Here is a 13,668-nt window from a genome sequence, read left to right as displayed (position 1 = left end):
CCTCAGAGGAAGATAGCCTTTATTCTGCCTCCTGCATAGATAGGATTACAGGTACAGATCATCACACCTGACTTGTTCTTTGAGACAGGGAGGGTATCACTAGCTTTTTGGGGTTGGAGGGGCCTCAAACTACAATCCTCCTATCTCTGCCTCCAAGTAGCTAAGATTACAGGCATAGGCCACTGTGGCTGAACCACCTCACATGATTTTTAAGCCTTCAAGAGAAGGAAGTTCGGAGTTTGGTTTAGAATTGCACACAGCCTCCAACCTGTGTTCTTGTTCTGACTTTGAGTGTCTCGATTTTAATCACCCAATGTGTAAATGGGAATGAGTGGTCTCATCAAAAATGTACTAAACACTGAAAGTAACAGGAAACAAAGCAGATGAGGCTCCTGTCAAGTTCAGAGGTGGGAGGAGGATGGAAGATAAGCACATCCAATCACAGGCAGAAACTGATGAGGGGCGTGGCCATGTGGGGGGGGCTGAAGAAAGAGCCCTATGTACCCCCCAGGCTTCCTGCCAGGACAGCAGCCCACACCAGAGAGGGGCAGAGTAGAAACCTGCCACAGGTCCAACCTGGACACCAGACTGTCAGCAAGAAGTCTCCTGCTGCCCCACTTCACACAGAAAGTCACCAAACTGAGTCAAAGACCAGGGAGCAGGGGCAGAAGTGAAAAAACCAATGATCGGCTCCACACCAGCCCTGAAGGCCACTGCGATTCCTCAGAGTAAGCATCTGCAGCCCAGAGCTAGAGCCTTGTCCATCTTTCTACAGAGACCCTGTCTGTCTCTCCTTCCTCTAACAAATAATCAAATGTATCAGCTGTCTCTCAGCAAAGGGGCCCAGGATCTACAGAAGCCATCAGGGCTCAGCCTGGGGACCTGGACAGGCACAGTGTATATATAGCCTTTCTGACACACTTCCCAACCTCCCCCCTTTGAACATTGATATTTGAAAGGAGGACTCCCCACCCAAAAAAAAAACCCAAAAAACAAAAATGGCCATGCAGAAAAGCATGAAACAAGGAAAAGTTTATTCAGAAAATGTTAAGACAAAGAACCCTCTGGCAACCCACTCTAAACAAACTTCATTCAAGACAGAGGACAATGTAGAATACAAAGTGCTGTGTGCTCCTAACCCCAAGCATACGAACATTTGTCATAGTGAGAGCTGGGGCTGGAGAGAAGCAAGGGAACATCAGTTGTTGGGGATGTGAGAAGGAATGGGAAGATGGGAATTTTGCTTGTTTCATCACGTCATAAAAAGGCAACGCTTCACACCTTTAAGACTGGTTCTCCTAGGATACAAGGGATAGAAGACAGAGAGACTGAGATAGAAGCAGGACTCAATGGACTAAGTTCATTCTTTCTTTCTGCTCATCTATATATCTTCCTTCCTTTTTCTTTGAACTGAGGACCTTGTCTAGCAAAAGCTGTACCACTTTAGCCACACCCCCAACCACCCCCTTCCCCCTTTTAAAAAATTTTGTTTCTTTTCTGATAGGGACTCAATTTTTGGCCCTGGCAAGGCCTTGGATCTATGTCTTCCATGTAGCTGGGAACACAGACATGCTGCACCATGCCTCACTGATTGTTTGAGACAGGGGTCTCTCAATTTGCATAAGCTAGTCTTGAACTGAAATATTCCTAATCTCTACCTCACCAGGAGCTGGAACTACAGATGTGAGCCTCTACACCTGAGCAAGCTCCAGGTTTTCAACAACAGGTAAGGCCTAATATAATGAAATATATGTATATTTGGTCCCCAACCTTCAGGAACAGAAGAGAAGCTAAAGGTTACATTGATTACCAACAGCCAGTTATCTAATTGATCATTCTTATATAATGAGGGCTGCATTACACCCAAAAGTCTTAGAAAACGTCAGGGAGGGGATACACGCAAACTGGCAGGGAAGCTGTGCCCCACCCCCTTTCCTTTCTGCTAATCCTGGGGCTTGAACTCCGGGCCTGGGCACTGTCCCTGGCTTCTTTTCACACAAGGCTGGCACTCTACCACGTGAGTCACAGTGCCACTTGTGGCTTTTTCTATATATGTGGTGCTGAGGAATTGAACCCAGAGCTTCATGCATGCCAGGCAAGCACTCTATCACTAGGCCACATTCCCAGCCCCTGAGTCCCTCCTCTTAAACTTTACCCTATGCATCCTTGTCACCCCCATTCTGAGATACCCCCTCGAATACGCTGATACAAATAAAGGGTGGCTCTGAGTTCTCTGAGCTAATCAAGGAAGTCTCTTAGTCACACAGAGAGGTGGGAAGCCAGTTGACAGCCCATCTGTCAGAAGCCTGGGTGACAAGTTGAAGCTCAGAGGGAGGCAATCCTGCCTCCCCTTAACCCAGAGGGTCTCCAGATAGACAGCAGTGGAGCTGACCTGGGTGGCTTCCCCGCGGAGCTGACTGGGTACAGTGAGGAGCAAATGTGGAGCCCCAGCACTTGGTGCCAGCTGCTGGTGAGAGAAAGTAAAACACTTGGGTTTTGCCCCATACTTTCTCACAGACTGACTCTGAAATGAGATACCCTTGTCCATGGCAGCTCTGCTGGGCTGTCCAGGCTCCACATAGCTAGGTCCTCTGTGGGATGTCTTGGTTGGGCCCCTGAGAGGCCACTTGTCCTCCTGGGTAGGCTGGCCTTGACAGCACTAATGCTCACCTGAAGCCTTCCCCTACAGCATCTATTAAGTAGCAGGGGTGCAAATGGCCAGTGTTGAGTGTCCAGAAAGCCCTGGCCTGGCCTGCTACTGCATTCTTACATTGCTCTGATATAAAGGCAGAAGCTAATCTTCACATGTCAAATAGACAGATAGAAACTATATCTCTGTATATACTATAGAGCTATCCAACTGTAGTCTTAATGAGGACATAAGAAACAAGCCAGGTACAGTGGCTCACGCCTATAATCCTATTTTCTTGAAGGTAGAGATTGGAGGACCAGAGTTCAGGGCCAGCCTGAGCAAAAAGAAGTTCATGAAACTCAATATCAAATAATGGCTAGGCAAGTTGGTCCTGGATATGGGAAAGTACAATGGCTGGGTGCAGGGCTGTATACCTATCACCCCAGGACACATAGGGAAGTACAAGTACAGGGATTGCAACCCAAGCAGGACTGGGCATATAGCAAAACTTTACCTCAAAAATAACCCATGCTAAGCTGGACACTGGGCTCGCACCTGTAATCCTAACTACCCAGAAGGCTGAGATCTGAGGATTGCAATTCAAAGCCAACCCAGGCATGAAACTCCATGAAACTCTGTGGTTCAAAGTGGTAGAGTGCCAGCCTTGAGCTTAAAAGCTCAAGAGCAGTGTCCAAGCCCTGAGTTCAAGTTCCATGACTGACAAAAAAAAAAAAATCCATGCTAGCCAGGCACAAGTGGCTCACGCCTATAAACCCAGCTATTAAGGAGGCTGAGATCTGAAGAACAACGTTTGAAGCAGCCTGGACAGGAAAATCCCTGAGACTCTTTTTTTAATTTCTTTTTGCCAGTCCTGGGGCTTCTACTCAGGGCCTGTGCACTGTCCCTGACTTCTTTTTACTCAAGGCTAGCACTCTATCACTTGAGCCACAGCACCACTTCTGGCTTTTTCTGTTTATGTGGAGCTGAGGAGTCGAACCCAGGGCTTCATGTATGCTGGGCAAGCACTCTAGCGCTAAGCCACATTCCCACCCCCGGATTCTTATGGTGAATTAACCACCAAAAAGCTGGAAATGAAGTTGTGGCTCAAGTGGTAGAGGACCAGCCTTGAGCAAAAAGCTAAGGAACAGTGATTGCCTAGGCCCTGAGGTTCAAGCCCCAGTAACCAACACAAAAACAATCATCATTGTAATAGTAATAACCCATGCAAAGAGGGACTGGAGGCATGGCTCACTTGGTAGAGTGCCTGCCTAGCAAGCACTAGGTCCTGAGTTCAGTACCCAGAACCACACTATATTTACACTTAAGTAAATATATGCATAAAACATATATGTAGATAGGTATTATGTATAGATATTATATATTAAATAGTGGTATATAGTATATGGTTTATATTATATATAATATGTGCTCTCTCTCTCTACATATATATGTGAAACAGATCATTTAAGGTGATCAGTTCAGACTGGCTGGGGCATCAGAGCACCAACTCCTAAAGCCCCAAACGTACCAGATACACTGTCCCACAGACCCCGGGAAACCCAGCTGGGAAACCCAGGCATGGTGGAAGGCGTCCTTGGTGCAGAAATACGTGGAGTCCAGCACTGTGGTCCATCTCAGTCATCTGAGAACCTAAGTCCCAAAGGAAGTAACTCCTGTGTCTCACTGTGTCAAGGAAATTCAGCCTGGGTCACACCTCTGGCTGGGCGGTAATGAATTTCTCAGGGATACTGTAAGGTAAGGTGGCTTCTCATACTCTTTCCAGGAATGTCTGACTCCCTTCCAATGCTCCAGGGTTTGGGGATATTCCTTGCTCCCATGTCCCCATGGAGGTCGTTAGTGTGGCTCTGTTAGGAAGTGAGCAAGACCACCAGTGAACACCCCCAGCATCAATAAGGAAGGGTGGGGACCCTGCAAACAGGTGATGTGGCACTCAGCCAAAGTCAGAACTGCTGAAGAGTCGACACAATTAGCCACACCACTGCTTGTTTCTGGCAGACTGCACACAGTCCTCATCTCCCAGTTCATCCCCACTAGAGATGCAAGTGCTCTGGAGAGTGGTGGAGGGAACTCAGTCAGCCTGCCCCCAGGCATCAGGGAAGTGAAGCTTTGGTAGAAGTGGGCGTGGGGTCCTGCCTCAGAGCTCAGAGACCAGCCAAGGGCTGGGCCAACACAAAGGCCTTGCTACTATCCCATTTAAAATACAAAAAGAGGGTCTTCTGATTGGAATGTGAGTTTCAGTGGATAAAAGTATTCTCTTGTAGTTAAAATTCCATCTCAATTCTTAGCTAGATCAAGAAATAGCCAGGCCCCATGGCTCACGCCTGTAATACTAGCTACTCAGGAGGCTGAGATCTAAGGATCACAGTTCAAAGCCAGCATGGGCAGGAAAGTTTGTGAGACTCTTATCTCCAATTAACTACCAGAAAACCAGAAATAGCACTATGGCTCAAGTGGTTGAGTGTGAGCCTTGAACTGAAGAGCTCAGGGACAGTGCCCAGGCCCAGAGTTCAAGCGCCACAACCAACAGAAAAAAGAAAGAAACACATACGTATTTTTCCTCAAACAGGATCAAGAGTCAATAGCTTAGGGTCCTGATGTTATCCTAGATTCACCACCACATAGCTCTGTGACAGTGGTAGAAGGGTTGACTTTCACTCGTGGTGAAAGCCCCATAGGTCCCTTCGCAGCTCCACCTTAGAATCACAAATCAGTCTCTGCCTGTGCCTCTGGCTGAAATATCACAAATCTCAAAAATGACTAGGGTTTGGATTTCTTTTTTTTTTTTTTTTTGGCCAATCCTGAAGCTTGGACTCAGGGCCTAAGCACTGACCTTGGCTTCTTTTTGCTTAAGACTAGCACTCTACCTCTCCAGCCACAACACCACTTCCAGCTTTTTCTGTTTATGTGGTGCTGAGGAATTGAACCTAGGCCATATTCCCAGCCCCTAGGGTTTGGATTTCTGAGCACCAAAATGATCCAATGTTTTTCATTTTGGTTTTGTTTTATTTTGTTTTGGAACCTGTTGAGAATAGGGACTTGGTAAAAGGTGAGACAAAGGGTAAAAGATGAACCAATGTAATAGCAATACTTACAAGACAATATGCTGTAAACCAACTGTACAACTTGGTGGGGGGGGTGGGAATGGGGAGAAGGGAAAGTGGGAGAAAAATGAGGGAGGAGGTAACAAGTTTGACAAGAAATGGCCTCATTGCCTTACATATGTAACCATAACCCCTGCATACATTACCTTGACAAAAAAAAAATTTTTTTTTTAATTTTTTAAAAGAATAAGGACTTAGTAGAGTCAGGGCTATGCAGGTACTGCTGCCACTAGAGGGCAAGCTATAGAAGTTCCCCAGTACTCAGCTTCAAATCTTCAAGGTGGCATGAGGAGTAGAGTTAAGCAAGGGCTTTGAGTGTCAGTCTACCTACAAGGGGCCAGTTTCCCCCAGGTGACAGGTCTCTTGCAGAACCCTAGATTTTAAGCCTTCTCCCCAAAACCAGCATCTATCAGGTGTCATCCAGGAGCCACAGAGGAAGAAGTTATCTCAGGGTGGTTGGATAAGGAACACAAATTGCTTTGCAGATCTCCAAGCCAAAAATCATGCAAACCCCTGTAGCAAGACTCTCATACCCTAAGAAACACACACATGTGCACATGTGTGCGCATGCATACACACACGCGCGCGCGCGAACACACACACACGGAAATCTGAAGCTGGTCAAACAGTGGCCCTGCACTCCTTCGAGGCACTACAGTCTGGCCTAACACTTCTCCTTTGAGAGGAAATGGGGTCCCCATAGGTATAACCTGTCCCTGGCCTTTTAAATTCTCTCTCTAACCACAAGTGCCTCACGGCCCCTTCATACAGTTTTCCACACTTAAGCTGTTTAACTTTGAACTAACAACCTCTTAATTGCTGGCTTTCCAGAAGGCCTTCTAGAATTGTGGGGTGAAATGCTCCCACTTAAGGTTCATGTACTATAGAGTATGATTAGGCAGGAACAGAGATAGCGCGCCTCCACCTAATTCCTGCCTGCCGGAAAGCTGTTGCTTTTATTTTTAATTTTATTTAAAAGGCGATACAGGGTACCCAAGATACCACAATAAAATGACATTAACTGTAAAATTACATTATTAATTCTTTAATCTCACTTGAGGCTTCAAGCTGTTGCTATGTCCAATTATCCGTGTAACCACCTGTCAGAATCCCCGTGCTGTTTAGCATTACCTCCAGGACAGCGGTGGGCCCGGTGGTCCGTCAGGTCTGCCAGAGACTCGAAGTCCTGCTGACAGTGATCGCAGGTGTAAATTGACTCATCCTCCATGTCTTCATCGTCCTCATTTCTCTCCTCTTGACTAGTCACGCTGTTCCTGTCTTCTAGCGCACGGCTGGTTTTCCGATCACACTCAGGCTCTCCTTCTAGGCCTCCTGCCAACAGGAAGAATACAGTCCATGTCAGCTGACGGGGTCTTGGGAAAGGGTTTTAAAAGAATCACCCGGCATTTATTAAGATACATTTAATTACTCTACCTCCCGGGGTCCATTATTCTTGACACCTCTCAGTGTATTAATATATAGGGGTTTTTTTGTAGCATGTGGTGCCATAATTCTCAACTAGATTCTTTTAATTCATAGTGCAAATTTCTAGGGGGATTTCTTGTCATCTTCCCTCTGTGCATGGCTGCTGGGGGTCATGACACCTCAGAGAGAAGAAAATGCTTTAACATTTGTCTCCTGAAACCCCAACTCTGCAACATACTCTCTGGAGCCCAAGTCGGCTGCTCCTAATACCCCTCGCTGTGTAGCAATCCTCAAAGCCTTGCAGTTGAGAGCCAGAGGGGCTCTTAGCTCCATTGGCCCTCCACAGAACTATCCTGTCCAATATGGTAATGCAAAGATATTCTGATTCTGGGATAGCAGAAGTGCATATGTTTGAAGCACCTTGAAGAATCAAACCACAAGCTTAAATGCATCTAGGCCCTAATGGGTGACTTAGGAGCTGGCCCAGAGGATGAGGACCAGCCTTGTAATGACTGAAGAGGTTTCTTTAAAATATAATACCTATTCTGTGCACTGGGCACAGGAGTAGCCAATCTGCAGATTACAGCATTTTAATGATGCCTTGCATGTGTGGGGTGCTGTGTGCTTCTTCAAAGCAATAGTTATAGTCCAATTTCATAGTCCTGTGCATTCAGCCCATAGCAAAATGGGGCCTGAGAGTGTGCGGTCCAGCCCCCCGCAAAGACGGGCAGCTCTGTGATTCCCATCCCACACTGGGAGCACCCCTCAGATGATGGGCCCCAACATTCTTTGGTCTTGTCTTATTTATATCTCTGTACAACTTAGGAAAGGATCATGGCCTCAGTTTTAGAGATTCATTTCTATAACACACCAAGAACTTGTAAACCAAAGTGTAAAACCAGCATGGTAAATACACTATCCAGAATCTATCAGTAATTCCACTAAATGTCAATGGATTAAAACTTGCAGGGACCTGGAATTCTCTCTTCTTCATCCTGGAAATCAAATCCACCAGCTAAAAGAAACTCTAAATCAAACAAAGATATCTCTATTGTACATAAATATAATTAGGCAAGTGTGTACATGTAGGCAAAAGTGCATGCACTCATGTGTATGCTTGCCTGTCTTGTGCTTTGGTAACATCGCAGTTACAGATAAAGGTTCAGCACAAAACCTTTAAACCCCTAAGGGACCAGTCACCAAAACAAAAAGAGAGACACTTGAAGCTACGAATGCATTCAATGCGAGGTAGAAAGCACAATCCTATAAATATTTCAATTTAGAAACAGATAATGTTATAAGGGCTCCATTTCTCCTGTCCGCACAGAACGCACACTTCCAAGCATCTGACATCAAGAACCTGGGAACACAAATCAGCTCATCGGAGAGCCAGCTGCTGCCTTCCGTGGCGGGAATGGTGCCTGACACGCGGCGGAGGCAGTAAAAATCAATGCTTCCATTTGTGTCCCATCAAAACATCTCTCTTCTTACCAATTAGGGGATGTACAATTTTTAGGTTCTTTTATTATCAGAATAAGCCAACTCCTGGCAATACAGAAATCCCATTAAAAGCCAGGCAGCATATTTATCTCAGAATATCTGATCTGCTGTGGTGGCAGTAATCACAAGAAATAAAAGGTAAAGAAACGAGGAATATCATTTGGAGGTTTCAATATTATAAGTCATCACACAGCCATGGTTACACAGTCAAGCGCCTATCTCTGAAATTCCTGGTTTACTGTTTTTTCCTTTAGTAATAAAAAAAAATGTTCTGCAGAGGATAAAAAAAAAGCAATAATTCTAGTTTTATCTACAACACTGACTCTCCAGATAATAAGTTGCATTCCATAGTATGCTTCCACTACTTTACTTAACACACAATTTAATAGATATATTTAAATTATCTGCTAGTTACTCTTTTTTTGGCCATATTTACTTAGCAGCGCTTTCTATAATAGCTCATCTAATCCACAACTGAAACTACACACATTACACTGCATTTGATCTCTTGAAATCCAGTACATCCTGTTGACTCAGGAGTAGATAAATCCGATTGTCAACTTTCCAGTTTTTATATGGCAAAACCTCATAAAGTCATCCAAGAGTATAAATCTGTTTTAAGGAACTGTCACCTCCCCTACAACCTGCTACTAAAGGGAAAGCATGGTGGCAGTGCAGAAAGGGACTGCAAAGAGAGAAGGGCTAAGGGGCAGAGGTGGGGGGGAAGCTCAGGGCCTCATCTTCTAGGCTCCCAGGGAGTGGCAAGCCCAGACAACCAGACCCTCAGAAAGGCAAAACTACTGATGGAAGATGTTTTGTGAAAGGGACTTCCCAGAAGGCCCGTACCCATAGCCCCTTTCCTGACTAGGAGAACTAGAAGCCCCAAGCACCTGCACACCCAGCAGTATTACAACTTCACCCTAAGGAAAAGGAATGAAAGGTGTTACTTTTCTATCTGCAAGTAAGGAAAGTGAGGCTCTGCAGGGTCATCCAAAACTATGCAAGGAATAGATCCTATACATTCTTCTGGTAATTATGCACTCCTCCCCGCTCCCCCTCCCCTTTTTTGCTGCCAGTACTGGGGCTTTAATTCAGAGGCATTGTCCATTAGCCTTTTTGCTCAGGCTGATGTCTACCACTTGATACAGCTCCATTTCCAGTTTTTGGCGGTTAATAGGAGATAAGAGTTTTATGGACTTTCCTGCCCAGGGTGGCTTTGAACCTCCATTCTCAGATCTCAGCCTCCTGAGTAGCTAGGATTACATGTACTTTTACCTCCAGGATCTCAGTTCTCTGAAGCTACAGGCCAAGGAAGCAGAAATTCTGGGGTCAGGGAGCAAGCCATCTCCCAGAACTCTCTAGGGTCTCCTCTTTCCCACTAAGCTCACAGGGACCAAGGGACTAGACTGTCCCTATTCTTCTGACCCAGCCCACCTAATCGGATGACTCTGCCTGTCCCACACACCTATCCTTTCCTTGGTCCCTGCCAAGGTTGGACATAAGCAAGTACATAAGCGTCTCCCATCCCAAGTGCTACCTTGTATTTCCAACTTGTATTTCCAAGACCTTGTGGCTTACCCCACAGCTGACGCACTGGCCCCTAGACCACTCAGTGGGCCTGATGTCAGCCTGCTTGCTTGGGTGTGCTGTATGCCTCTGGGACTGTCTAGAACTTCCTGAAGACAGGCCGGCTAGCTCCTCAGTCCCACCCTTTCTTCAGTCTTACCCCTCCCCAGCTCTCCAGGGCACTGTGCAGCAGCTGGAAATCCAGAAAAGCCTCCACTGGACTTTGAATCAGGGGCTTCTCCTTCATAACTTCAAGGATGGAACAGGAAGCCAAACTGGTTGAGATAATGCTGGCCTCCCCATCCAAAGCTTTCCTACCTCCCCAACCTCAAGCTCCACTCCAGACAATTCACGTGGCTGTTTTCCAATTAGCACACATTCACATCCCTTTGCCCAGGCTTCACCAGAAGCAGCCAGCATCCATAACACTTGTTGTATGTCTGGCACCTTTGCTTACTCTCTCAGGAATAGCCCCACCTGTCCTGATCTTCAGTGAGCCCTGGACTCCCCCTTGGAGAAGAGACTCCTAACTTCCCTCCACAAATCACCTCTGGGCTGACAGCCTTAGTGACATTTTAGACCAGTAGAACATAATGGGAATAATATTCAAGGTTTCTTTCTTTTTCTTATTTTCTTTTCTTCCCCCCGCCCCCATCATCTTTCTATCCTTTTTCCCCAGTACTAGGGTTTGAATTCAAGGGCTTGTACCTTGTTCAGCTTGCTTGTTTACAGCTGGCACTCTACCATTGAGACACACCTCCAGCCTGGCATTTTGCTGGTTAATTGGAGCTGGCATCTTACAGAGTTTTCTAACTGGGCTGGCTTCAAACTGTGATCCTCAGATGACATCCTTCTGAGTAACTAGGATTACAGAAGTGAGCCACCAACCCCCATGTTCTGATGTTCAAGGTTCCCGAGGCTAGGTTGGAAGAGGGCTTTCAAGCTTTTCCCTGGGTCTCCTGATCTCCTGAGACACTCCCACCCAAAACTCAGCTTCCAGCCTATGAGAAACACATGACTTATAGAGAGAACACAGACTGATGCTCCCAGCCCAGCTCCCAGACTCCAGCACCAACTGCTGGCCTAGGAGGCCACCATCTTGGGTATCCAAGCCCAGTTTTCAAATGACTTAAGCCCCAACCACCATATGGCTGCCCACTATACAAGAAACGACAAGAGAAAAAGGCAGCCTAGCTTGGTTGAGAAATTGGTGTTCCTTTAAGCCACTGTGTCTGGAATTGGCTGGTTACACAGCAGTGGCCAGCTGGAACACCCTGCACCAGACGGCAAGCTCCACAAAGGGGGTGGGGGGGGCTGGAGAGTGGGGGTGGGGCTATGTCTGCTTTTGCTCAGCAATGACCCCCAACCCTGGTGCAGAGAGACACACAGTGAGGCCTCATTCATGCTGGATGAGTAGCAAAAGAAGCCAGTCTCCATGTCCATGGGGCAGGGGCAGAGTCAAGCAGATGTTCCAACACTGTTTATTGTTACATGGCAGGTATCTGGTTGGACCAGGTACCAAAAGTCAAATACTAGTCATTTCAAAGCTTCAGCCTAGTATATAATGGGGCTGCTTTGTCTGGACAGCTCTTCCTGACTTCATAACACCACACCCTGTGTAATCTACACCCCTGAGCCAGAGGTATGGGCTCAGAAGACTTACCATAAGCAAATCTTCCACCCACAATGCTTTTCATTAGAAAGCCATTCCAGAGCCAGCCATCACACACATTCCTTCACTTCTCCCTTCACTCAGCCCACAATGTGTGTGCCAGACGTAACACACACATTTGATACAACATAAGGGTGCTTCTCTTAGTGGCTTCAAAGACCAGCATAGAAAGTACACTCAACAAATGTGAGCTGGGCACTGGTGGCTCACACCTGTAATCCTAGCTATGCAGAAGGCTGAAACCTGAGGATCTCAGGAAAGTCCTTGAGACTCTTATCTCCAAATAACTACCAAAAAAAGCCAGAAGTGGAGCTTTGGATCAGGTGGTAGAGCACTATCCTTGAGCATCAAAGCACAGGGACAATGCCCAGACCCTGCGTTCAAATCCCAGGACTAAAACAAAAGAAAAAGCCAGAAGTAGAAGTGTGTCTCAAGTGGTAGCCTTGAGCAAAAAAGCTAAGAGAGAGCACAAAGCCCCTGAGTTCAAGTTTCAGTACTGGCACACACACACACACACACACACACACACACACACACACACACACACACACAAAATGTGAGGTGGACAAATGAGTGTGCAGGTAAGTATGTGATTGTCAAAGCAAAGGAATAAGCAGTAAGGAAGCACAGCATGGCATCAGGTGGTCAAGGTGCTGGGTTCTGGGAATAACTCTAAACCCCTGGCCTGCCTCTGCTGTGGAAGACCTGGAACTGCTAATACCTACTGTGCCAGAAAGAGCAGCAGTGGGTCAAGGTGAGCCTGACCAAATGGATGGCCCTGATAGGATGTGTGTCTACCTAAGCACCACATGCTGGTAGAAACAGAAGCCTTGAGGTCTTATGCAGCTGACAAGAGATGAAAGCAGGGAAAGTGAAAGAGGAAAGATGTGAGGAAGGGAAAACCAGTGCAGAGGTAGACCAGATATCCTAACTCTCACCCCTTCTCCCAATCAGACCCAGACAGGAGAGTATGTGATCCACCTCAGTAGAAGGCAGAACTGCCTGGGGGGGGGGGGGGGCTGCCACCCCAGGCATATCCAGAGGCTGACCTGGAAACATTGGTGTGTGGAGCCCAGTGAGGCTGGTAGAACAAAACCACTGTAATAAACGTTAAATAACACTAAGTAACAGCCCATACAAGCAGCTAGCAGACAGATTCACAGTTCAGATTCTGTCAGACAACAGAAAAAACAGAGAAGAATCATAGACCTTGGAGCCAGATTGTCAGGATTCAAGTCAACAGTCTACCATTTAGTACCTGAAGACCCCAGACAAGTCATTTTCTCTCTCTGAGACTCCCTTAACAAAGTTAGATTGCTTTAATAAAGGAATAAACATGGCTCTTAATAAGCCATGTGAAATGGTAGTTCATGGTATCTCCCAAGTGCTGCTGTTGTCCAAACCCAACACAGGTGAAATTTAAGTTGGCATAAGAGTTAGAGAGGTCATACCACATGAAGTACCTTACGGGAGGCCTTGCGCATTCCTCTAGGTGGAGAAGTGGGAATGTCAGGGCACGTGCCCCTTTGGAAGGTACAAATCTATGCACGCAGACCCCCAAAATATAACCTACTGCTAGTCACTGGTAGCTCACGCCTGTAATCTTAGCTACTCAAGAAGCTGAGACCTGAGGATTGAGGTTCAAAGCCAGACTGGACAGGGAAATCTTTGAGACTTTTATTTCCACTAAATCACAAAAAAAAAAAAGTCGGACATGTAGCTGTGGCTCAAGTTGTGTGTTGGGGGCGGGG

General features: G+C 46.5%; 1 protein-coding gene across 2 annotated transcripts in view; it reads right to left on the bottom strand.

The window, feature by feature from the left end:
- The window catches only part of Znf423 (zinc finger protein 423), a 321,067-nt gene that overhangs the window by 202,765 nt on the left and 104,634 nt on the right, over positions 1–13,668 (bottom strand). For both annotated transcript variants that reach the window (XM_048355657.1, XM_048355658.1), the window contains one exon: positions 6,886–7,086. In XM_048355657.1, the coding sequence (XP_048211614.1) occupies positions 6,886–7,086 (201 nt within the window). The remainder of the gene's footprint in view (positions 1–6,885; positions 7,087–13,668) is intronic.

This window comes from Perognathus longimembris, chromosome 10 (genome assembly GCF_023159225.1).
Source record: "Perognathus longimembris pacificus isolate PPM17 chromosome 10, ASM2315922v1, whole genome shotgun sequence".
In the NCBI taxonomy this organism is placed as follows: domain Eukaryota; kingdom Metazoa; phylum Chordata; class Mammalia; order Rodentia; family Heteromyidae; genus Perognathus; species Perognathus longimembris.
The sequence above is the reverse complement of the archived record's forward strand: the minus strand, read 5'-3'. Positions and strand labels throughout refer to the sequence as shown.